A 24,918-nucleotide genomic window follows, 5' to 3' on the forward strand; every position below is an offset into this window, starting at 1 on the left:
TTTGCACTTTCTGTCCCACTTTATCTTAAGTTTTGAGCTTTCTTCAGCACAGATACACATTTCAGCACAATGCAAAAATCATTTTCATTCTTCTTGTTACAAGATTCATAACTTTCAGTTAAGAATGTACACTGTGAAATCATAACTTTTTTTTTTTCGTTAGCACATTTCTAAATCTGTGGGCAATAAGATTTATTTTTTTTTTTTTTTTTTTTTTTAATTTAGGCTCATTTTGAAAGAACTATTAAAAATCAAATTTCCTTTTAAAATCACAGGGTAAATTTCTTTCAAAGGTTTGTGGGCAGGCTGGTAAATGAGTTTTATAAATAGGGATAATGACTTTCCTTCACTTAACAGCTTTTCCAAAATATTCATTTAATGTATGTATTTAAAATGTCAAACCTGCCTGAACTCTTTTATTGTCACATCTTTTAATCTTTTTCCTCTGTTCAGGCTATGCAATTTCTGCTGTTTGTCAAATGCAAATTTTAAGCTGCAGAGAGATGACTAGGTGAACCCTAGAAATCTCAGTCAGGTGTTCATGGCTATTTTAAAAAAATGATTTTTGTGGAAGGCAATATTTGTCTACCCTTTAACGATCATATCTTGTCTGGAAATAAAACCGGGTTCTAACGAAGTCAGTAAGCTTTAAAAACAAATTTGAATGTATTTCTGCAGGAAAATATATTTCAACTGTAAAACTGCCAGCAAGTACTCTATCACTGCATTACTGATATCACAACTAAATAAGAAAGAAGCCTTAAGTTTGGATTTCAGTTCCGAAACCTCTCTGCAGATGGGACTGTTTAGACCAGGTGTTTTATAGCAGGTCCATCTGAAATCTGACCAAATAAATAAATGTACAATGTTGCACATTGACATTTAGTTTATTCTCTGTGGAGCTTTCACCTTCATGTGCTGGTAATGACCAAGTAATTGGGGAAAGATGTCATGTTTTTTTTTTAAAAAAAAATGGTTGTTGGTTTTATTGGCACAATGTTAAATAATGGATGTAGGTTTTAGGAACCTGACAGCTTTCCTTGTGTTGTCCATTAGTGCAGCACTTGCTTAGATCATTGGTACTTGAACTGGGTTCCCCATTGTAAAAACACAGAGGTAGAGGTTGTTCTTATGAAATATGCTCTTGGTGCTTCAAGACACACCAGCAATTTGCTACCTTTTCAAAGCACTTCGAGAACCTCAGAAGAGGAGCATCAAGGTAAACCTCCAGCATGGTTACACTGCAATGCGGAATCACATCTCCTGGGACTCTGGCTCCTTGCAAGTGCTGCCTCCCTTTCCCTCTACTGCTCCTCCCACCCCTTTCAGGCTCTGTTCTGGTGCTGCTAGGACAGACCTCATCACCTTGGGAACTGCTTCCCTGTCTGGTCTTTTCAGTAGCAAAGACAGCTGCAGGTGACACAGGCTATGTCCCAGGTAGCCCCTCATTCAACTCATACTCTGGTTTTGGTCTGCGGTTTGTCTCGCTCTTTTTTTTTTTTTTTTTTCTTTTTTTTCTTCTTCTCCTCTCCTGCAAAGAGTAAACAAGTTCAGTAGCACTTCTGCCTCTTCCCCAGGTGCCCGTCTAGATTCAACTTGCATAAGAAACCTTAACGTTGTATCCAAGAAAGCTTGTCTGCTAGAGAACGAGAAGCCCAATAAAGCTGTCCTCGAGCACCATCTGATGGAGAAAAACGTGTATTGACTTGGGACACGCTTTTCACTTCGGAAAACCAGATCTTCAGCATTGGCTGGGAAACATGCCAAATCCACACATTTCTTTTTGTTGTTGTTGTTTGTTTCCATATGGACTCCCCAGTGCTCTCTGTAGTATCAATATTTTACTGCCTTGATAAATGCCCAGCTGTCCAATTTTAGGGATGAGACAGTAGAAAATATATGTTACACTGTGAATTAGGGTTCTCTGGGAGTTTCTTTTCCCCTTCAGCTTCTGAGGCCTATACAATTGAAAGCAAATAGGATAAGAAAGTAGGTATAGCAAGGGCTACAGTGTAGATAGACAGCCAGTTATCTGTTTAAGCATATATTTGGAAGAGAAAACAAGAATAAATTGCTTTAAGAGACCAAATTTTAAGGGCTGTACTGCTTGGTACTGAAGTGTAATTCAAGGCCCACTGAAATGACAGGTGTTTAACAGAAGATAACCCTGCTGCATAACAATTTAGAAACTTAAGAATATCATTCTCTGTTGAAGCCACATAGAAATCACATAGGGGAACAAACTGAGTTGAAAACTTGGCCAAAATAACATGCATGCTGTTCTGAATAGTACCTTGGGGTCTCTGGAAGTAAATACATTGCACTCTGCACCAGCTTTTTCAAGAGATGCCAAGTCCATCAGTTCCAGACACCAGAAACCTTTTAAGGCTGACACTGCAAGAAGTGCTTCAGCTGGTCACCATTTCCAAAACTGTCTAGGTTCTGCCAACATCCCCAGCTCCTGAAGAGATGAAGGATTTTGAAATTGGTTGGAGGCATGCTTGTACCACAAGAACTCTGGTCCTATAAAACTATGATTGTGAATATGCTTAAAACACAGCATCTGCAACACACAGTGCCAGCCAGGCCAACAGTAGAGGCCGGGAGGCACAGCCCAGAAAACAAGATGCAGGAGGTATCAAGTCCAAGCAGGAGAATGAGGATCTGCTTTAGGATCCAGTACAGAGGGAATTAATGAACTACTTAACTCACCTTATTCAGGTGCTATTTAAATCCTGAAGAGAAAGAAGGACTAATTGCTAATTGGTAGATATTTTATTTTTTTATTAAAATATATATTACAGCTTAATTCTCCTCTTAACAATTGAAGGGTACCTCAGCATTTGGGAGTTAATCAGGTTTGGGGCTGAAAACTGCACTGTGCCACTTGAGACTTTTCTCCACCAGAATTCCTTCTGCAGGTGCTGGACAGGTCTTCTAATAGGACAACACAATGGGATATTGAGCTAGCATTGTTTCTCCACGCAGTCAAACCCTGATACAATCCGTGTACAGGGCTGAGAAGCTTTAGAAGAATTTTTATCCTGTGACATTTGATACCTGGGGCTAATATTGCAGGAGGAAAATAATAGTTACACTGGTTGATCTGGTGAGTCTCACTGTTTCATGATCTGGAATGTGCTGAGGTTCACATTGGTATTGTATGAGTTGCAACAGCACTCTAGCTGCCAAAGGTTTTGTTTCAAGAAGTAATTTTTAGCCACAGAAAGGTAAAAGTGTTTTAAATACCCCAGCTTATTTATTTTTCATATTATTGCTATCACCTTGTTTAATAGACTTGACAGAATGCAAGAGCAGCTCCAATTACAAAGCATTTCTCAAAAATAGCTCTTTGATGTTAACGTTGGATTAAAAGTAACTAAATATTTAGCTTCTTTTCTAAGTTGGCCTCAGAAATTTTCAAGACTTCATTTTAAAAGAAGCACCATTAACTATTTAATTTTTATGAGAAAAAGGTCTGACCTCCACTCAAAATAAATTTATTCTCAAAGTCCAGGCCATAATAAACTTCCTTACAAGATTCATTTCTTGATGATCTCTTTGTGAACGAGTCTTCAAAATTATAGCAACAATGGCACAGTTTCAGTTTCCAAATCCCAAAGTGCCAAGTTATAAAGCATTACTTACCCAGGGATAGTCCACAGCACCCCTAACTGAAGGGGGGAAGAGGTGGGGGGAAGAGGGGGGAGTGGTAATGCTTGAACATATCCACAGTGGATGCAGTCTGCTTGATTTCTATGAAATTAATGAGTGCTTGAAGTGACGAGCAAGGCAATAAACAAGCAATACTGTAGCTGCATTGTATGGTCCTCAGGAAACATGTTCTTAGAAAATGAGAACAGTACAGACCTCTGTCGTGGGTCTGTGCTGAGTAAATTCAGAGTAAAAAAAAAAAAAAAAAAAATCACACACACAAAGCAACCACAAAAATAAATAAATATGCAGAACTGATAGATTTATAAAATATCTGTTGGAATGTAGAGAGCATAAACCAACAATAAATCTTACATGTATTTAATCATTTAAAAACAACAAAATGAGTACCTATCATACACTACCAGTTGTTTTACAGAAAAAATACTGCTCAGTATATGGTTTCTTCAGCATTAGCTGATCATAAAGGTCAACGTTAAAAAAGTGAAAATTTCAAAAGGAAAAAGCAGTAAGTAAATAAGTAAGTAAATAAATAAATAATCAACCCTGCCTCCAAACCAAAGAAAACTAACCCAAAACTAAAGTAATAGTGAGTAAGGGAAAAATCTCACTTTGCAGTCATTTGCAGGTTGAAACTTATTTTTCCAGTTTAGTCCATATTTAGAGGTTTTGTTATGTTCAGATACCACAACTGGATCAAAGAAACTGCTGAGTAATTCAGTAAAGCCCAGCAGAATGTAGTCAAAAATAGCTGCGACTGCTTCTCCCTCAGCTTAAAAGGGGGAGTCACATCTCCTTCTCTCCTGGGACATCATTTACTCATCACTTGCTGCTTACATGGCCATGGCAACATGAGGGATGCAAACATGGTCTCCACACACTAGGAACAGTAGCTTTAAGCATTCCATCTTAAAACTGGTAAGTTCTTTGTTTTCATTTTTTTCTTCTTTTTCATTCGCTGTCAGGCCACTTGGTTTGCTTCTTTGCCTTTTACATTAAAAGCAGACAGACTCAAATGATCATTTTAAGGAACAGCTAGTCCATAAAGAAAAAAAAAATGCACTTCCTTAACATTAACTTGACCATTTCTATTTCATGCTATAGTTTCAGCAGAGGAAGAGAAGAAAAAACACAGTGACAAAATGATAAAAGTGGAACACAATTTCATTTTATTACTATTCCTAAAAATAATAATAATAATAATAATAAAAATCTGTAACTGAGTCTTTTCAAGAAGAAATGTTAGCACTTCTGAAAATCATTTTGGCCTACATTTAACAAAAAAAAAAAAATCCTTCCATAACACCAGTTGTAAATTCCCTGAGATCACAGCCTTCCAAAGATTTCTCAATGAAAATATTTGATTTCATTTTTATTTAGTGTATATGGAGACCTATTTTTCAAAATAGTATTAAACAAAAATATTTAATCATTGTGGAAAGCACATTTTTACTCATGTATAAAAAACAGTGAGACTGAAGCTTTTATAGGCAGAAAAGCAATATTCTGTGAGCTGTACAGTATAAACTGAACTTTATGTTTACAGAATTTAGCTTTAAACAGTGCAGCAACTCTAGAAGGGCAAATGTTATCTGTTACCTAGTATAGCCAATAATCATAGTAAAAATTACAAAATATTTCAAATACATTCGTTTTTTAGGTCCCACCTTCCCTCCCTTTTTTCTTTTAACCTATGCTGTACTTGCAAAACAGAAATTGCTGACTTACAGAAGAGTGGCTTTAGGTAAAAATAAATACTGAAATCTATTTAAGACATGGAAAGAAAGAGGATAGGAAATTAAGGGTAAGAATGTTTTGAAGCATCTATCAAGCAAGACAAGGGAAGGTAACACAAAATAAAATGCCTTAAGTTCCTAGGATAAATTAAACACAGGTTACTACAATAAGTAATTCTGAGGATAGTTACTGACATAGCAGCAATGTAATAAGACACTTATTACGTCAATATATACAATTAAAAACTCAGAGCTCCCTCCATATATTCTCATAGTGGTGTCACTGGAATGACTGAGATTTCAGATAGGACTTAAATGGCAGCAGGCACTGGAAAAGAAAATATAAAGTGCAAAACACTGAGATTCTCCTAAAGTAGCAACATTACTTGCACAGATGTGTTCAAGGGAACTTTTTTAAAACTTTTTTCAAATCAAAAAAATAAAAATTCTATGTAGTTGACTTGGTACTTTCATCAAGTAATGCCAGGAAAAGCACATGGAACATTATCAGTGCAAAATACTTTTTTATATATGTTTCAGATTAAATACAAACAGTGGTTACTGGTAAGCAATATAGGCTCCAACAACAAATGTCACAAGGAAGCACTACAACTCTCACTGTAGCTCGGAGAGTAAGCTCTCATTACTTAAGAAGTTCAGACAAATAAGACCAAAATACAAACAAATCGACACTTTTTGTTTTGCCACTAAAATGTCACCTATGCCTCTAGTGATGAGAGAAAATGCATTAATCCAGAGCCATCTTAGAATTACTGTTGGTTGCTCTGGCAGACCTTAACAGTCATTTAAAGACTTGAGAAGAAAATTTATTCTTAAAACAAAGGTACAAAACCTGCACAGGAAGTATTAAAAAATTATTTATGACAAAGTTGCTCAGTAGAAGTCAACACTAAATAGAAGCTACCAGTTCAAGGTTCAACAAATCTTAGGTTTGGTCTCAGTTTCCGCCTGAATGTCCCGTTATTCTAAAATTGTCCATTTTAGGCTTGCTAACACACTAAGTTAACTTATACCCAATTCTGTTACCTGGGAGAGATTAGAAAACAGGCTAGATGGCTATCCTAAGGTGCCTAATCATGCTGCACAAGTTTTGTAGACAAAGTATGCTTAACGAAATCATATAAGCAAACATCCTATTAATGAAGGTATTGTCACAGCAGACATATGGAAGCAGGCCACAGCATAAGAAAATAAGGCTAACGAGTTATAATGCAAATTCCAATTAAATAATAACAATTCACTTCTGATTAAATAATACAAATCAACTTCTGTCTGCACCTTTTAAAGTCAGTCTAAATACTGTTTCAAATGTTAGCTACAAACAGGATTTGTGTACTTCAAGTTATCCTTTTTTCCCTCCAGAAAGGTTAAAAGTCCATAAAAAAAAAAACCAGCCCATACTGTACAGTAATATCTGTCCCTCTCATCAGAGTTCTAGTGGTACCAGTTCAAAAATATATCAGTCCTGCAGCAGACATTTAAATGTATTTGTCTCCAACAAGTTTGTTACGTGTTGTCCATGTGAACATAACGTGCCCTTGTAAAAGATCCCGTTACTGTTGTACAGGTCTGGTAGGTGTAAGCATCACCCCAGGTTGATTCACTTTGCCTCTTTTGTAAGATACATCCACACAATCCAAATTTGCAGCTACTGATTTTTTAACTTAACATTTCCACTGCTACAGTATTTCTGTTTGTTTACGTTCATTATCAGAATAGCTAACAAAGCCAATCCAACCGCTAGGCTTGGAGGGCCACAAGGACTGAACTCCTGTGCAATTCCAGAAAGGAGCGGGGCAATTATACGTCCTACTGATGTCACAGACTGTCCAACACCCAGGAGAGTACCGCTGGCCTCATTCCCACCGATGGTCAGTTCAAGATCAATGATGCAAGTACGACCTATAGTAGTTGAAAAGGCTAAGAAGGTAGAAGACAAAACGACCATCCATATGCTAAGCGCTGATGCATACAGGAGAATCAACGTGCAGGTAAAAGTGCTGGAGTGCAACAGAAGTCTGTAAGTGTTGTGCTGATACAGTCTTGTTATTGGTCCAAGCAGACAACCAGCCAGGACTCCGAGCGAACTGCTATAGCTCATTAGGTATCCAGAGAACAAGGGTTTCACCCCAAATCTCTCCTCCAAGGCTAGACTAAAATTGCTATGGTACAGCAGTATAGTGACAGACATCAGTAACCGCACTAAAAATATATCCCACAAGTCAGAACATGCAATTTCTTTAATCCTCTTCAGCACTGTCACAATTTGGACCCATGGAGACTGGAAAGGACTATCAATGACCACTGTTCCATTAGTTACTGATTTCAACTGCAGGTCACAATTTGGTTTTGCTGTGATACTGTCTGTCCTTTTCTTCCCTTGTTTGTGTTTCCCATTGCCAGTGTTTTCTTCACTCCAGGGTAACATCCAGACAAGACCTAAATAGGTCAAAAAATTAGTTGATTTTATTAAATTGCATTAATTTTATGGTCTGACATTAGTCTGATGGTAAGTTTACTGTTAGTGTAAAAAAATAAAATAAATAAATGACTTCAACAATCATTTCACCTTAAAAAATTACAAAGATTATGTCTAATATTATTCACAGTTCAATTTTAAACGTGGTAAAATGAAATGAAGGACTGAAAACATAAACACCCTCAAAACATAGTAATCTAAAGACTGAAGCCAAAATTCTGATTTCCAGTTGCCATCTTTGGGCACATACAAAGCTCCCATTCCTGTGTCTGACTATAAAAGCAATGTAATGGAGAAGCAACTACAGTTGACTGTTTTAAAATTCCTGCTCTTCCACACAGGCTCAAATTCAAAGGGTACTATTAATATACAGAACATGTGTGCCATAAATAGTAAAAGCAACCGTGAATTCCAGGTGTGACAAATGACAAAAACATACAAGAGCAGGGAGTGAAGGAACACAAAATGCAAAATGTGACAAAACTTACCAGCATTCAGAAGGAAGATAGAAGCACAGATGAAAGACGTTTGATAGAAGCCATCTTTCAACTCTGTAAGGTAGCCACCAACAACAGGTCCCAGAATGAAGCCCACACTGGAGGCTGCATTGAAACGCCCCATTACTAAAGGGCGGTCTCTCTCAGAAACCAAATCAGAAAGCAGGGCTTTAGAGATAGAGAGCGTGTGTTTGAAAATGCCTGCAACATAATATTAAAAAAAATGCGTATTGCTTAATTCATAAAATTAAAAATTCCAGACAGTATCTTAAGTATCAGTATTAAAAAATACGTATTATTTATATTTTTAATATTCCACAAACAAAAAAATTCTTCAATGCTAGAGCTATACAGTGTGTTGAGCCATGACCATCATCCCGGCTGTTCAAGGATTTGGACCTAAGAATCAAAACTACTCAGATAACTGAGTTAATGAAGTGCTCCTCCACCTACTAGAAGAATAAGAAGTAAATAAGCTGAGTGCTGGAGCACACTAAGAATAACACAATCTCTAAAACAGGATGGGTAAAGGTGGAGCAGAAATGGCTTTTCTCTTATAGACATAGCTCAGCAACAACTTTGCTGAGTACGGAGATTTCCAGGACTGTAATGCACCAAATTCATATTAGAGACTGATGAGTGGCAAAAGAAGAGCACAGAAGTGTAAGCATGCTGCAGGAATACTAACAATACAATCTTTTAAGTTCCTTCACTCTGACCAGAACCACTCTGACCATCTATCACAGGCACAGTGCTGTTAGTATTAAAAAGTATTACTTCTACTGAGTAATCATTTGATCCACCAAATCCTTCATTAGCAAATTTTCTTTAAATTAAGAAACAATACAAGGAGTTCCTAAATCGGGACCATAAGGCACAAAAGTGCCCATCAGTAGAAGTGTTCATAGTAACAGCAATGTACATCAGAACATGTACAATAGTTGTTCAGCTATTACAAAAATTATTTTATGAACGTTGCTACAAACTTAGCTTATGTGCAGCAAAAACACATGCTTTTGCACATAAATATTCTACTGAAGCACTGAACTAAAATTTCATCCAGCTTTTGTAGTATCACTTAAAAGTATGTTTTCAGCATAAAACCAAAACAGAACAAAAGAAAAAAAAAATGTACAAATCATTCAATTCTGCATTGCAAGATTTCATCAGTGACCAGGTATATTGGGTACCCCTAAAGACTAACCTTACAACAGTTGCTTTCAAGGAATTGCTGCATTACTATTCTCATAAAACTCAACCACTAAAAGTGGCATAAAACTTGTGACAGTTTCATTTGAACAGCTGACATTTCAAATTATTTTCAGAAAAATCATGAGAATTAATTTGTAGAGGTGCTTCCATTAGCAGGGTTCTGCTGGTACTGTTGGATGATGCTGCGTAGTTACCCACATGCCACCACTTCTCTAGCAGCAATTCTCAAGCTGAAAGTACAGAGAATTTAAACTGCAAAATGCCAAGTGCTTACTCACCTACAGGGACTCTAGAAATGGCGAACAGGTACACAGTGGTGGACATTCCAAGAATGAAGTAACCCAGTGCACTGAGAAGAATGCATGTAAGCAGGGAATACCGTCTTCCTACTATATCACTCCAGCAGCCCTTCACAAAGAAGGAATTAAAGATCATTTTATAACATTTAACTAGATACAATGCACAATCAGTATGTCTAAATTAAACTGAGAAAAAAAAAAAAGGACTGCCAGTGAAAGCTTAATAAGCTTAAAGCACTTAGGAAACTTGCGTAATAAGTCTGGAAGTGACAAGCAGAGTTCTGTCCTGCTGGCAGTGCAGCTGCTGAAACTATGATTCTATTTAATGTCATGTATAAAGCTTTAAAAAATACATTTTTCTTTTTAAAAATACAATCCTGCAATAACACCCTCAAATACTATTGATGCTGGCCCTCTGAAAATGTCATCACAACCAACCACAAATATTTGGTTGCAACAATGGTTGCTATGGAGCAGACATTTGCTGAGCATCCTAAAACAGATGGCATTAAGGTAGGAGTTTGTCACCTGAGAGCGGAAAAGTAGGAAGTAATTACAAGAAGGTCAAACAGTAAACTTATACGTAGTATATTTATAAATCAGCTTGTTTCCAAACAGGAAGAAGGTTTTTAAGAAAGTAGGTAGTGGTCTTGCAGTTCAAAGAAAATGCCACAAAATTACAGAAGCAAGTTATCCCAGGTGGCTTGCATAACAAACTCTGAAACAGTTTTTCATAAGATGCTCAAAATCTGCTCTCTTGAGAACTATGAGGTACCAGGGTAATAATATTAAAGGCATTCCTGATTAAATGCGGGGGTCTAAGGTATTAATAGGTAAAGTGTGTGTTCAGCAAGTTTGGGCTTGACAAATCTTAGAACTCTTTTTCAGTCAGGATGTAAGAAAAAAAAATGAAAACAACAACAACACACAAACAGAAAACTAAACAAAGCTCAAAGACACACTGCACTGAGTATAGGCCATATGACAGATTACAAGACACTGCTTATGAAGCAGGGAAAGCAAGCTCTAGGTAACAGGATTATGAAGAGCTGACTCATGAGACTACTTTTTAGAAAGGCTGCTGCACTGAAGAAAACTGCTTTACTAACACCAATGTTGAAGACAACCCTGCGTGATTAAGATGTGGCGTGTGACTGACACCAAACCTGAATTCTAGCTTCGGTCTAAAGACTTCATTCTATTTAGAAATGTTCTGAAGGATCTAGGTATTTGCTTTAAGTGAAACAAAAAGGCAAAAAAAACATAGTTCTGTCAAACCCAAAATGCTTACGTGAACACTATAAACACTTTCAATATTTCAAGAAATGTTATTATTAACCTAATTCTCTTTTTTCCATAAAATCCATAGAAATACCAATGTACTTTAAAAAGCAGTGTTAGAACTCACCACAAATGTGCTGGAAAATAGCTGCATTATACCATAGAGAGACCCTAAAACAAACAAGTAAAATACCAACAGGAAAAATTATTATTATTATTTTATGAAAAGTGCACAAAATCTTAAATGAGGAAACATGAGAAAGATTCTAGGAATAATTTACTGAAAGAAGAGGGAACAGAACAAACCAAGGATGAAGTTTAGACCGCAAGGAAAATAGTTTCAGGAGTGAAAAAGTAACTGCTGATCAAACTCACAAAGCTATGTAATGTAGAAGGATGTTGCTTTGCATGGTGTATTAAGCAAAGGAGATCTTGGCATTTATAACTCCTTTCTCAGAATCAGGAGAGGATTTCATTACTGGAAGGCTGTAATTACTTCCCACTTGGCACTTCAACCTATTCCAAGGTACCACAGAAGCCCTGAAGAAACCACAGACCCTACTCTTTCATTTTAGAGGCTGAGTTTAGCGCAGTTAGTGACAGAAGAGAAGCAGCAAAGAAAAGCACAGAGAAACATCTGCCAAATTCTTTCTTTTACAAGAATACACCTCAAAATCTATTTTTTTAAAGCTTAAATCAAAGCAGACTGTTGAAATGCAAACATATTTTTGATGGACTGCTGCTTAAAATAATATTGCCACCTCAGAGCAGAAATCAATCATTTCACAAAAAGTGCTTTCATCCAAAATAAAAAAAAATAAATAAATCAGGTTAATAAAAATAATAATAACAAAATCCAAGTTAACCACACATGGCTATGAAGAATATCACACTTGTATCATAGCAAACCATAAACAGAACCATAATATATACAAATAAGAACCTTAGAACCATGGAACTTCATCTTACCAGTTAATTTTTAACATAGAACTCCGAAACTTCAGAGTTTACTTGTAAATATTACTTAAAGATATATATATATATATATATATATATATTTTTAATATTTATATATATATATATATTTTTTATCAGGCAGCTGCAAGGAATTTAATCAAATGGAAGCAATCAGGAGCATTGGAAAGCTTGGGAGAACCACCTGTAGGAATACTGTTCGGAAAGCCTGCAAATAACAACAGAAGTAAAAGCTACAGCTCTGGATCCCAGAGTTGCTGAGCTGTAAATTCTTGGATGCTGGAAAAGCACATGTATTATTATTATTATTTGTATATGTACATTATATGTATTATTATTATAATAATACCAAGTATTATTGCAAGACTTCCTTATTCTTGCCAAGAATGCACTTTCCCAGGACTCTGCTTTAGGCTACTGACAGGAGGTTGGACAGGTCTCTGGATCTAACACAGCATGATTTTCCTTACATTTTTATTTTGAATTTGTCATTACTTTTTATCATGCTACTAGCAAGGAAGAATTGTGCTTCAATGTCCAATTTGCAGGTAAATTCTTTGGTAGATCAATGGAGTACTGCAACTCACCTATTATTCCAGCAACTGTAGGACTTGCTCCTAGAGATTTGATATGAAGGTTCATTAAAGGAACAACCATACTCACACCAAATAAATCCTGAAAAGAAGGCAGGAAAAGTTTTAGGAAGTGATCACTTCTACAGAGATGGTAGCAACCTGGCTTAACAACAGTCAGTCACTAATTCAAAATGATTTCTGCATTAGTACAAGATTAAAAAAAAAAAAAAAAGTTTTCATGTCTAATGTGGTATGTCATAACCTCTGCAGCATACCCTGTATGTACAAATTTATAAACAAAGAAGCTGAAAGCTACAGGATTGCCTCACACTGTAGTGAAAACTATGAAAACATCAGTACTTTCCCCTCTCCAGATACAAACATTCTGAAGATACACATATAAACATTGCATTTTAATATATGCTATGGGAATATTTACCTGTTTAACAAGAAAAGTACTTGGCACTAGTATTTTAAATTCAAAGTGGTCTGTCATTTCAGTCGCCTAAATATTTTTTACTTGCGCAGAGGGAGTGGATTTAGAAAACCTACAGTACTCTAACTCTCAACCAGGATGGGGCAGAAGCTAAGACAGAACACTCTATTTCTGTATAACTGAAGAAATGTAAAGGCAAAAACATTAAAAAAACACATAGAACAAAGCACAAGTAGAAAACTTCTTGTAAGAGGAGAGCAAAGGACATTGCCCATTCTGAATGGTACAAGGATATCCTACTCAGTCCTCTCAACTTTTTATCTTTTGTTAAGCTAACCACATTAACCCAGTAGTTCATTCACTATACGCTGTTGGTACGAGCCTTTTATCAGAGCTGAACCTTACAAAGGAGAGCTACTGAAGCAAGATCACCTTTTATCACTGACTGCTGAAGCTGAAGTAGACTAGCTGTTCATAGTATGCCCACAGTCAGAATAATTGCAACAATGAATGCCACTGAGTAAATTCCAACAGTCTGTCATTAAGTCTCTTATGATGGTTGCAACTAAGACTTAAAAAGTTAAAACAGCCCACATGACTTACAAACATCACCAGTAAAACCGTATTAGGGCTCAAAAAGCTATTCCAAGCACTACTTTATAGAACCATGGAAAAATAGAATCATCCCCTTGGAAGGGACCTCAGGAGGTTTCTAGTCCAGTCCCCAGCAGGGCCAGCTTTGAAGTCAGACCTGGTAACTCACGGCTTTAACCAGTCATGCCTTGAAAACCTCCAAGGACAGAGACTGTACAACCTCTCTGATGACCTGTCCTGCTGTTTGACTATCGTCATGGTAAAAAAAGGCTTTCCTGAAATTAAAATGAGAGGTTCTGACTGCATACAGGACTTGTGTCCCTCTTACTCTTGCCATGCACCACCCTGTGGAGTCTAGGTCCTTCTTCTTGTACCTCCTTTCTGGTACAGGAAAGGTTGCTGCCAGGTTCCTCCTCAGCCTCTCCTCACAGGGCAAGTGTTCCACCTCTCCAGCCATCCTGGTGGCCCAGGAAGCTCTCTCCAACCTGGATACAATATTTTAAATGCATTCTCGCAAGTACTGAGTGAAGTAATATCACTTCTTTGTTCACATAGCCCAGGATGCTGCTGACTGCCTGTCTACCAGGGCACACTGCTAGCTTATATTCAGCTCACTTTCTCCCACCAGGGCCTTATCAGAAGAGCTACTCCCCTGCTTGTGTATTTGGAAGGGCTTATTTCTTGCCAATTACAAGACAGCAGTTGTCCTCATTCGGTTTCATAAGGCTACTGTCAGCTCATCTATCCAACTTGCCTAGCTCCCCCCTGGATAGCACCCCTGCCTTAAACTGCACCCCCTACTTATATGTCATCTGCAAACATGAAGAGAGTGCAGTCTGCCACCTTGTTGAGGTCAGGGATAAAGATATTGAAAAGTTCAGGCCTCAGAATGCATCCTGGTAGTATTCAACTTGTCACAGGCAAGCAAGTTGGGCAAGACCCATTGACCGCTATTCTTTAATAACTGGTTATTTTGTCATTTCGCTTATAACATCTCATGTCAAACGGCAACAATATTGCATTTGCTTGGTTACAGGCCTTGCATAACCGGTGACAGCTCTTTATTTCACCACACTCCACACCATTATAACTGCACTCAGTTTTTGCTTGGTTGCAGTGCGTACTCAAAGCCTCATGTCAGCATGGTATTAGTTAAAAAGGTATTATATTAAATCGTCCTGTTTCCCAAGACTTGTAAAATACAGAACACAAACTGTTTTTCCACTGTGATTTTTTTCTTTAAAAAAGAGATGGTTTTTGAGTTTATAATAAGTTCAAGGAAGCAAAGAACAGCTCTGATATATGTAAAATAAGACTTAATGGCGATACGCCATTATTCTGTTGCATTCACTGGATGCAACCCATACCAGGGCAGGCCACATGACTGATCACAGTGGAAAAACAGCCCAGCTGCTACAGACCATTGCTACAGCAAGTGTTTTAACTCCAGAAAAGCAGCTAAGCAACGTGGCAACCTCGCCTGCAGCGCAAGGGGGGGACCCAACACTACCTCAGGCCCCACCGCAGGCTCGGTGGGAGCACCGGGGGCTCTGACCGGGTGTCCGAGGAAAGAGAAAAGGAGACAGAAGCCCAATTCCTGATTAACCTCGGGCTTTGCAGCGCCTCCCGAGCAGCTGAGGGACCCTCACGGGCAGGCGCCCTCTGCCACCGCCACCACCACGAGCACCGCCCCGGCAGAGGTCCCCAGAGCCGCGGGGCGGGGAGGGCTTCACCTCCCCTCACCCGGCACAGCCCCCCGCCGCCGCTTACCAGGAAGCCCACCGCGTAAAGGCACCGCACGAAGCGGGCGCTGGCCCCCGGGCTGGCCGCGGCTCCCCGGCCTCCATCTTCCTCCATGGGGCCGGCGGCTGCCCGCGGCCCCGCTGCGGCCGCGATGGGCGTGCGCAGAGCCGCCGGGCGGCCGCAAAATGGCGGCGGCGGCGGGGACTCCGTCAGTCAGGGCAGCCCTCGCAGTGCCGCCGTGTAAACCTTGGCGGGTCTTTATTTCTTGTTTTAGCGATGGTGTTCGTGCTTCCTCTCCTCCAGGCGAAGAAATCGGGGCTCCTCCAGTTTTTGGAGGTGTTCGGAGTCCCGGACTTTCCCTCGTCACCTGCAGGAATTTGCCCTTTCTGCCTCTCTCTGCGTGTTTGCAGAGAGTTTCGCAATGTGTCAGTGTCACCCCAGGAAAGTAGAAACGCCTTGATAGGGTGGAGGAGAGGAGGTGATACTTCTTTGGAGATCGTGTTCCATTTTTGCCTTTGGGGCATTATTTCTGCTTCCAGCAGCACGGTGATGGTCCCCCACACAGTACACTTGGCCACTGTAGGAAGACAACTTTTAAACCCGTACACCTCTGGTTCTGCCTCCCTCATGGGGAAGTATCCCTGTTCTACTACTACTGCTGGTGTTGGGCTCTCACTGGGCTAAATCTGCTCACTTCAATTGTTTCTGATAGCAAAGTGCTTTCCTGCCATGCTGCATGCAAACTGGCTGGAGATGGTGATACAGCCAGAGGAGATGGCCATCCTAGTTTCTTCGTAGTGTGTCCCTAGTTGTGCTGCATTTCTCCTAATGACTTGTGGAAGAACTCTACAAGTCAAAGCAAATGAGTTATATAGTAGGTGTGTGGTTTATTTCGGCACTGGGCACATGCGGGATAGCTCCCAAAGGCATGCACAGCCTAACACAGCAACTTGCTTTGGTTATATGCAATAAAAAGTTACATATGCATGCAGTTTCCTAATACAGCTATACATGTTCATAACCTATCCCTGGTTTGTATTAAAATTAGCTTCAAGAAGTCATTTCCATGAACTCTTACCATCCACACTTGCGCAGTGCCTTCTGGTGGTGGTCACTGGGGGGCCGAGGGGATGAAGGCTGCTAACTCCTCTTCATCACTACTAGTTGACCCCCTCCCCTGCCTTTGTACAGGCTCAGCTGCTCCTTGGTTCTTGTCCAAACAACAAGGTCAGTCTCATCTGGTTTTTGAGACAGGTTCCCCATTTTGTCAGGAAACATCCTCTGTGAGGGGCCCCGACACTCTTTGTTTTGATTAATTTGCACAGCAGTAAGCAAAGACAGTCAGCAATATCTATGTTAATGCAATTAAGTGAGCCCCCATTCTTCCATTCCTGGCTTTAATAATTACGATTGTTTTATTTAGAAATCTTTAATACAATTAAGCAAGCCCCCATTCTTTTATCTATGGCTTCACTAAAATCAGAGATACCTAAAAATCTGGACCACTACTCTATTTTAAAGGTATTTGCATGCAAAGAAGTAAAACAACATTCTTAAATCTCTGAGAAACATAGAAGTGATTATCACATGCAAAATATCATTCTATTGGAGGCAGCAGAGATTGTTTGTATAGCTGCTGATCTACAAAAGGAGCACAGTTTTAAATGTTAAAAAGATAATAATAATACAAAAAAAAAGAGTACTGATTTATGAAACAGGACATTTTAAAATTTGTTTTTCATTAATAGTAAGAAAAAGCTTTTGAAAAACAATGGTGATATTTTAAACAGTGCCTGTTCGTAAAAGTTTGAGAATGTCACTTATTAATTAATTAATGGGATAACTTCAGATAACTTCAGCTCTGTGTTCATGTTTTAAGAAGAAATAAATGCCACAGGGTCGAGTGTCTTCAACAGAGTTAGTTCATGAAACAGGAGAACCTAATATTTTCCTTGTGATTCTGAAGAATTAAGCTACCAAAAAAAAAAAAAAAAGGCTGGAAGGCAAGAAATATTCTTAAATATGCAGCTTATTTATAAGATACCAAAAAGGATAGCCTTGTGTATGCATAGGGACAAAGATGCTATCAATCTCTCAAATAACTCGCTTATTCAATATCCCAGTGGCAGTAATATTTTATAGTTGGCTTAACCAGTGTTCCTTATTAATTTAGCTCTCTAAGGCTATTCATTTACTTTGAATAACAAGTCCTCTCAGAATAATGATTCTTTTAAAATTTTGGATGTAGTGTTGATGGGGATCACAGTTACATACAGTTGGTCTGAAATGGAACAAAATGATTAGAGGATATTGTAATATTAGAGTATCATGGGAATTGACACTACACTGTGTCTTCTCAATATTTCACTAATTTTGGTCATTTTAACTTTGATAGAAGAAATGGAAAAAGCCTGAAGGCTTTTTAAAGGAAAATATTAAAGAGGTGTATGATTACAAGATGTTGCAAGGATTTAGATAATATTCCAGAGTTATAAGACAGTACAAGGGTTTAGATAATGTGAAGGTCCAAACAATCATAATGGGGACAAAATATTGTTGGCAGCCATGAATTCCTTGACAGTAAGAACTATTTCTTAGTTTTGTGTACTATTTTCATCTATTCCCATGCAGATTGGCTTGTAAAGCAGACAAAACCAAAATTTTTTGGTTGCTCCAATATCATTTTAAGTGCCAACTGTTCATGGAGAAAAAAAAAAAATAATAAAAACTAACAAAACAACAACAGCAACAAATGCTGGTATCTGTTCCTTTAACAGGTTTCTTATTTTTTCTGTACTGGCAAAACTCGATCAGGTTATTAATATATGTATTAATATGCATATTAATATATGTATATTAATAATGCATATATATGCATCTGTCTGTTTTTACATAATGTGTAAGGAAAGGGCATTAATGCATAATAACATTGTGAAGATATCTGTTGCCTTTGAATTGAAGGTAGATGGTTCCCACTACTTCAGAACATCCCATTCATGTTCCGTCATTGCAATTACAAAATTTAAGATAAAGGATCCCAAATAAAGAATGGTATGACTGCTAAGTGACTTGACTAGCACAGAATTAAAGGAATAAAATATAATGACCTTTTATCTCAATCTGAAGGAAAATAGAACCAGTCTAATTTCATATCTTTTGTGGGCAGAATTGCATAGTTGGTTTATACTGCCAATATTGGTTTATACTGCCAATATTGTACGCTTACATTACTGTAAGATATTTGTCTTTCTAATGGATGGTTCTTTGATTAAAACAGTAGAACAATACATGTCCAGAAACGGACATCAGGATGTGGATTCAGAATTTTTGGATACCCCTCCAGACTGTAATTGTGAATGAAGAATCTCCTCTGAGGAAAAAGTGCATCTAGATGGGTCCTCTCATTTCTTACCCTTTTTTCATGACCTGGAAGAAACTATAGTATCAAAATTATTAATGCTATGGGCAACGCAGTGACCAGGAAAATTATGCATACCACTGGTACAATACAATCTGAGTACTCAGCTTTCATGATATTTTAGTATTCTAAATATAAAGACAGCTATAAACAAAGCATGAGGGCCACGCTCAGGGGGTGCATATCTCTGTTGTGGCAGCCAGTGATTATGAAATAAACTTGGTAGTCATATTAAATAATCAGGAAGAATAAGTTTTTATTACTATTCTGTAACCAAAAGAAACTAACTCCATCTTCTGATAATAAATAGGGGAATTTCAAGTAAAAAAGCAGAAAACTATTCCTTCTGTATCTATTTTTTGATATAAATACTAACGCAACATTCTGTCTAGTTCTGCTGTCGTAATTGAAGGACAATGTTCAATAATGGGAGATGGTCCAAAAAAAGAGCCTTTAATGGCAGGAAGAAAATATCTTACTGTGTCAGTTTGTCAGATATCTGACCCTCCTAAGGCTTGCCTCCTGAACTGGTCTTGCCTCATATTATATATGGGAGAAGTAATCCGGGAGGATGTCTGAGGTTCAGTTTGCTAATGAGTTGAAAGGATGAGGGATCTGCAACCCTTTATTAAAAACATCTCCTGTGGCAAATGCTTAGTGTCACCTGCCAAGGAAGATGTTGAGGCAGTCAGCACTTGTCCTTCCTCAGCCAGCTCTGAGAAAGGCTGTGTGTGCTCCACACCAAGACAAAGTGAAAGCTCTGATGGAAGTCATCTAAAATTTAACAAAGTTGTGAAAAAAAAAAAAAAAGATCTTTTCATTCCTTCAACAAGGGGGAAAATTTTAAACCTTATAAATTCTCAAATACAGTTCTTAAAGCCATTTTGTAAGACAGATCTAAGACAACTACAGAAACTTATTGCAGTAAATGGAACATATTGGTGAATTTCTGCATTACAAACGGGAAAGGTCAAGACCCCCAAATGTACCATTTGTCACCAAGTTTAGCAAATCTAACAATGACTTATTTCATTCTGGTTTACAGTTTCAAATCATTAGGGTAACGTTTAACAGTACTTTCAACTTCTCATATACAAATTAGACCCAGTATAAAGAGTTACAATCCAGTGGTCCAGAACTTTTTAAGAGGAACTGTAAAAGAACTTGAATTTGGAAGCTGCTGATAATATTCGAGGCATATAAAGTGTAATCTTTCCAAAAAGATCTGCAGATTTAAGGAATATGGAAAGAAATCTTTTAATTGACTCCTCCCTCAAAGCTATAAATGCTGGTGGGCAAGAAAGAGTGACTTAGAAAGTATTTCTAAAAATCTTGTTAAAGGAAGAAATTGTTTCAGCCATTGGGCCTCTTTATCCCCTTCTGCAGTTTTCTGTGGCAGCACAACTAAAACTGCATAGCTTTCTGTGTTTCTTTCAGTTAATGATTATCAGATAAAATAAATACGTCAGGTTTAGGTGGTATTGATCCTGCTCTATTGCAGAGGATGGCCCAGACAAGCCCTATTGACTTCAGTCCATTTCCCACACCCGCATTTCCTGTCATAGTACAATATTCACCCCACCCCAGCCTATTTTTTTTTTTTAAAAAAAAAAAAAAAAAAAAAAAAAAAAAACAAACAAACAAAAAAAAATCACTGAGAAGTCCTGTAGATGCTTGAAGAGTACAGAAAGGTCTGAAGGCTGGTTCCTTAGGCTTCCTGAGTAAAATCCTAAAATATGTATCAAAAAGCATCTGTGCAGTACATGGGAGGAGTTAGTGCCTCAGACTGAGTTTCATAACAGATTTTTGCTGTGAAAGGGCCCATATAAAACAGCAATAGAAATGTTGAGGAGAGGTGCAGCTCTTAATTTCTGGCCATTTCTGTGCTGCAAGCACATAACTGTTTCCATGGGAAACTTCCTCGAAAACCTCCTAAAATTAAGCAACTCATTTATGTGAAAAATGCACACAGGGGCGAGGTATTCCATTAAAACACTGCGGGAAACAGTAATGCTTCCCTTGCTTTCCTATTCATTTAAGAAAATTTAAGAGCACTCAGGTATGAGTGGGGAACCCAGATGCATCTTCTTGTACCTTTGATGTTTCTAGTTATCTTGTCCACCGTGGATTTATCACAACTTGAGTCAGTGTTATGACTCAATTAAGAAGTGTACTACTTTCCCATATTTAAACTACTTTATCCACTGTAGATGTAATGTGCAATATATTGCAGAGTGGGATACATGAAACAAAGTGATCCATCCACAGTCATAATAACATTTTCTTTTCCTTCCTCTGGCTGAATAATCCTGTGATAGTCTGCAGAGTGTGAAAGTCCAGAGGACAGAGAAGATATGTGGCAGGAGTTATACACCAAAAGAGTTATACACCCTGCAGTTCATCGGGGTAGCTGCAAGTCTAGTGCTTGTTCAGGCAGGTTGCACCAGACTGTGCAAATAGAAGTGAGAGGGAGAGGCTGTGTTTTTCATTACCTCCCACACAGTAAATAAGCAATGTGTATGGTATAATATCTGGATACATTAAAATGTGTAGATGTAATGGATCATAAAGAAGATGGTCCTTGTTAGAGAGTTCCTGTTGAAGCTGTAGCTGGGAAAAGGGCTTCTTCTGTCTTGGGCCATCATCTCTCCATGAGCTATACTACATACCAGCATAGCAGTGCTGCAGAAGGAATCACTTGGTGATGTCTGTATTCAGAATGGCTTGATTTCATCCATGTGTGGAGAACTTGTACTCTCTACAGTCTCTTCTCAAGATTTATGTGATCCAAAAATGTGCCCTTGCCACAAAGTAGGCTAATGATATTTTGGCCTGCATTAGGAGGAGTGTTGCCAACTGCTTGAGGGAGGTGATTCTTCCTTCTACTCAGCACCGATGAGGCCACACATGAAGAACTGTGTTCAGTTCTGGACATCCCAGTACAAGAGAGACATGAACATACTGGAAAGAGTCCAAAAAAGGAACACAAAAATAATTCAGGCACCTCTCCAATGAGGCTGAGAGAGTGGAGGCTGCTCAGCCTGGAGAAGAGAAGGGTAGGGGAGATCTCATCAATATTACAGACCTGTCAGTCCAACCTTGGTGCCAGGAAAGGTCATGGAGCAGATCCCCTCATCACACACTACAGGATGACCAAGTGACCAGACAGCATGAGTTTATGAAAGTCAGTTCCTGTCTGACTAACCTGATCTCCTTCTATGACCAGATTAGTGGACTTCAATGGACTTCAACTTGAAAAGCTGTCAATGTTGTTTACCTGGACTTTAGCAGGGCGTTCAATGCTGCTTTCCACAGCCTTCTCCTGGAGAAAATGTCTGCTCATGGCTTGGATGGATGTACAGTTCATTGGGCAAAAAACTGTCTAGATAGCCAGGCTAGGCTCAAAGAGTCATTATGAATGGAGTTTAATCCAGTTTAGGTACCTCAAGGGAGGCTGTAGCGAGGTGGGGGTTGGTCTGTTCTCCCACGTGCCTGGTGACAGGACGAGGGGGAATGGGTTTAAGTTGAGCCAGGGGAGTTTTAGGCTAGATGTTAGGAAGAACTTCTTCACTGAAAGGGTTGTGAGGCATTGGAACAGGCTGCCCAGGGAAGTGGTGGAGTCACCATCCTTGGAAGTCTTCAAAAGACGTTTAGATGTAGAGCTTAGGGATATGGTTTAGTGGAGGGCTGTTAGCGTTAGGTTGGAGGTTGGACTCGATGACCTTGAGGTCTCTTCCAACCTAGAAAATTCTGTGTCTGTGTGTGTGTGTGTGGCTGATAACAGTGGCATTCACCACAGCTCAGTATTGGGGTCAGTTTTGTTTTACATTTTAATCAGTGATCTGGATGAGGGGATTAAGTGCACCCTCAGTAAGTTCACAGATCACACCAAGTTGAGTGGGAGTGTTGATCTGCTTGAGGGTAGGAAAGCTCTGCAGAGGGACATGGACAGGCTAGATGTATGTGCCAAGTCCAAGCACATGACATTCAGCAAAGACAAGGTGCCAGGTCCTATACCTGTGTCGTAACAACCCCATTCAGCAGTCTAGGCTTGGGGAAAAGTGGCTGGAAAGTTGCCCAGCAGTAAAGGACCTGGGGGTGTTGGTCAGCAGCCATTTTAACATGAAGCAGCAACATGCCCAGGTGGCCAAGAAGACCAGTGGTATCCTGGCCAGTATTGGAAACAGTGTGGGCAGCAGGATGAGGGATGTGATTGTGGCCTTGTACATTGGACTGGTGAGACCTCATCTCAAGAACTGTGTTTGGTTTTGGGCTCCTCACTACAAGAAAGGATATTGAGTTGCTCCAGCGAGTGCAGAGGAGATCAATGATGCTGGTGGAGGGACTAGAAAACATGACTTATGAGGAGTGCCTACGGGAACTGGGGCTGTTTGGTCTGGGAAAGAGAAGGCTGAGGGGAGACCTCATTGCTCTATATGACTACCTGAAAGGAGGTTGCAGCAAGGAGGATGTCAGCCTTCTTCCTCAGGTGACAAGTGATAGGATTTGAGGAAATGTCCTCAAGTTGCACCAGGGAAGGTTTAGACTGGATATCAGGAAGAATTTCTTGATGTGAGGGTGGTTAGGCATCAGAACAGGCTGTCCACGGGAGTTGCCATCCCTGGAGACATTTAAAAGACATGGATGTGGCACTTAGGGATGTGATTCAGTGGTGAAATTGTAATGTGGATGAAATATTAAATGTCTTTTCCAAACTAAATGATTCTGTGATTGTATATAAATACATGAAGGGAGGGTACAAAGAAGGCAGGGCCAGGCCCTTTTCAGTGAATTCAGAGAATTGAATTTCTAGGGTGTAATTCATTGCATGTTGAAGTAGTCATACAAAAATAGACACAAAAATAGGTACAGTTGGACAGTGCCCTAAAAGTGCCTATATAACTGTAAAGGAAACCTGAGGTGGACTGGCTTAATTGGAGGCAGCTATAGTGCAGCTGTCTAGTGTTAGGTAAGATGAATCCCAGCCAAGGATTTAATGGACAAGGTGTACTATACTCTATATGTCTGCCCAGCACACTGCTGACAATTGATCTTGTAGGTGCAATGGATAACATACTACCCAGCTGGGGAGGATGGACTGGATGAGGATCTGAATCAGTGGGTGCAGTATTTTATTGATGTTCAAAACGTTTTTTCTCCAGCAGCAAATGGGCAATGAGGTCTCAGAAGGACTCAGCTCTGAGGCAGCTGCAGAAATTGTTTCTTGGTGTGTAGTGAGACATGCAGCCAGTTCTAACAGGCTGTTTTTAGATCATGGACATATCTGCCAGCACAGATAAGGAGCTGCCTGCCAATTCCAAACATATACACACGACATTTACTCAATCACACACAAACATAAACAAGCAAATAAACAACCTCCCCCTCCCATAAACTAATCAAGCTTTTTCTCCTTCAGATGGAAAGGGAAGAAAGAAACAGCCCGCTATTGTTTTGTTTTGTTTTTAATTCTTTTATATTTTTAAATACAAGGAGGGGCTCAGATAGTATATTGATGCTGGAGCCATTTAGATACATAAATAAACAAAAATATGCAGATTTTGGAGTTAGTTTAGCCTTATCTGCAAAAGAAAAATAAACAGAAATATAATCATAAAACTTTTGCCAGCTTTGTTAAATGAGATTGGAATGCATCCATTATATGAGGGCCTTCAATCTTCACACTATGAATCAACAAAATCAATGGATGTTGGGCATAATTGGCCAAATTGATTGTATGTTAAAACAGATTTAATTACATCATTGTCATTATAGTAGGGATAAATTTGGCTATGACTTTAAAGTGTCAGTCTTTCTGTAGAAATTTAGGAGTTCGCAAAGTAATTGGAGAGTGACCATGTTTAAGAATCAGATTAATGATTGTTTTGATTTGATAAGCCTGCCCCTATTTTCACTGCCTTGAAACTTTCTCTATTCTATTGAGGAACCTTCAGAATTTAATTTAATTGAATTGAAG

At 38.8% G+C, this 24,918-nt stretch overlaps 1 protein-coding gene across 1 annotated transcript; it reads right to left on the reverse strand.

Annotated features, from left to right (window-relative positions):
- Positions 1-5,341: 5,341 nt before the first annotated feature.
- Positions 5,342-15,658, reverse strand: MFSD9 (major facilitator superfamily domain containing 9). Its single transcript, XM_032203608.1, has 6 exons — positions 15,551-15,658; positions 12,763-12,850; positions 11,328-11,371; positions 9,899-10,028; positions 8,400-8,609; positions 5,342-7,871 (listed from the first exon to the last, which is right to left on the reverse strand). Exons 1-6 carry the CDS (start codon positions 15,635-15,637, stop codon positions 7,081-7,083), a joined length of 1,350 nt encoding a protein of 449 aa, XP_032059499.1. The 5' UTR covers positions 15,638-15,658; the 3' UTR covers positions 5,342-7,080.
- Positions 15,659-24,918: the final 9,260 nt, after the last annotated feature.

The sequence above is a fragment of the Aythya fuligula genome, chromosome 1 (assembly GCF_009819795.1).
Source record: "Aythya fuligula isolate bAytFul2 chromosome 1, bAytFul2.pri, whole genome shotgun sequence".
NCBI classification, from domain to species: domain Eukaryota; kingdom Metazoa; phylum Chordata; class Aves; order Anseriformes; family Anatidae; genus Aythya; species Aythya fuligula.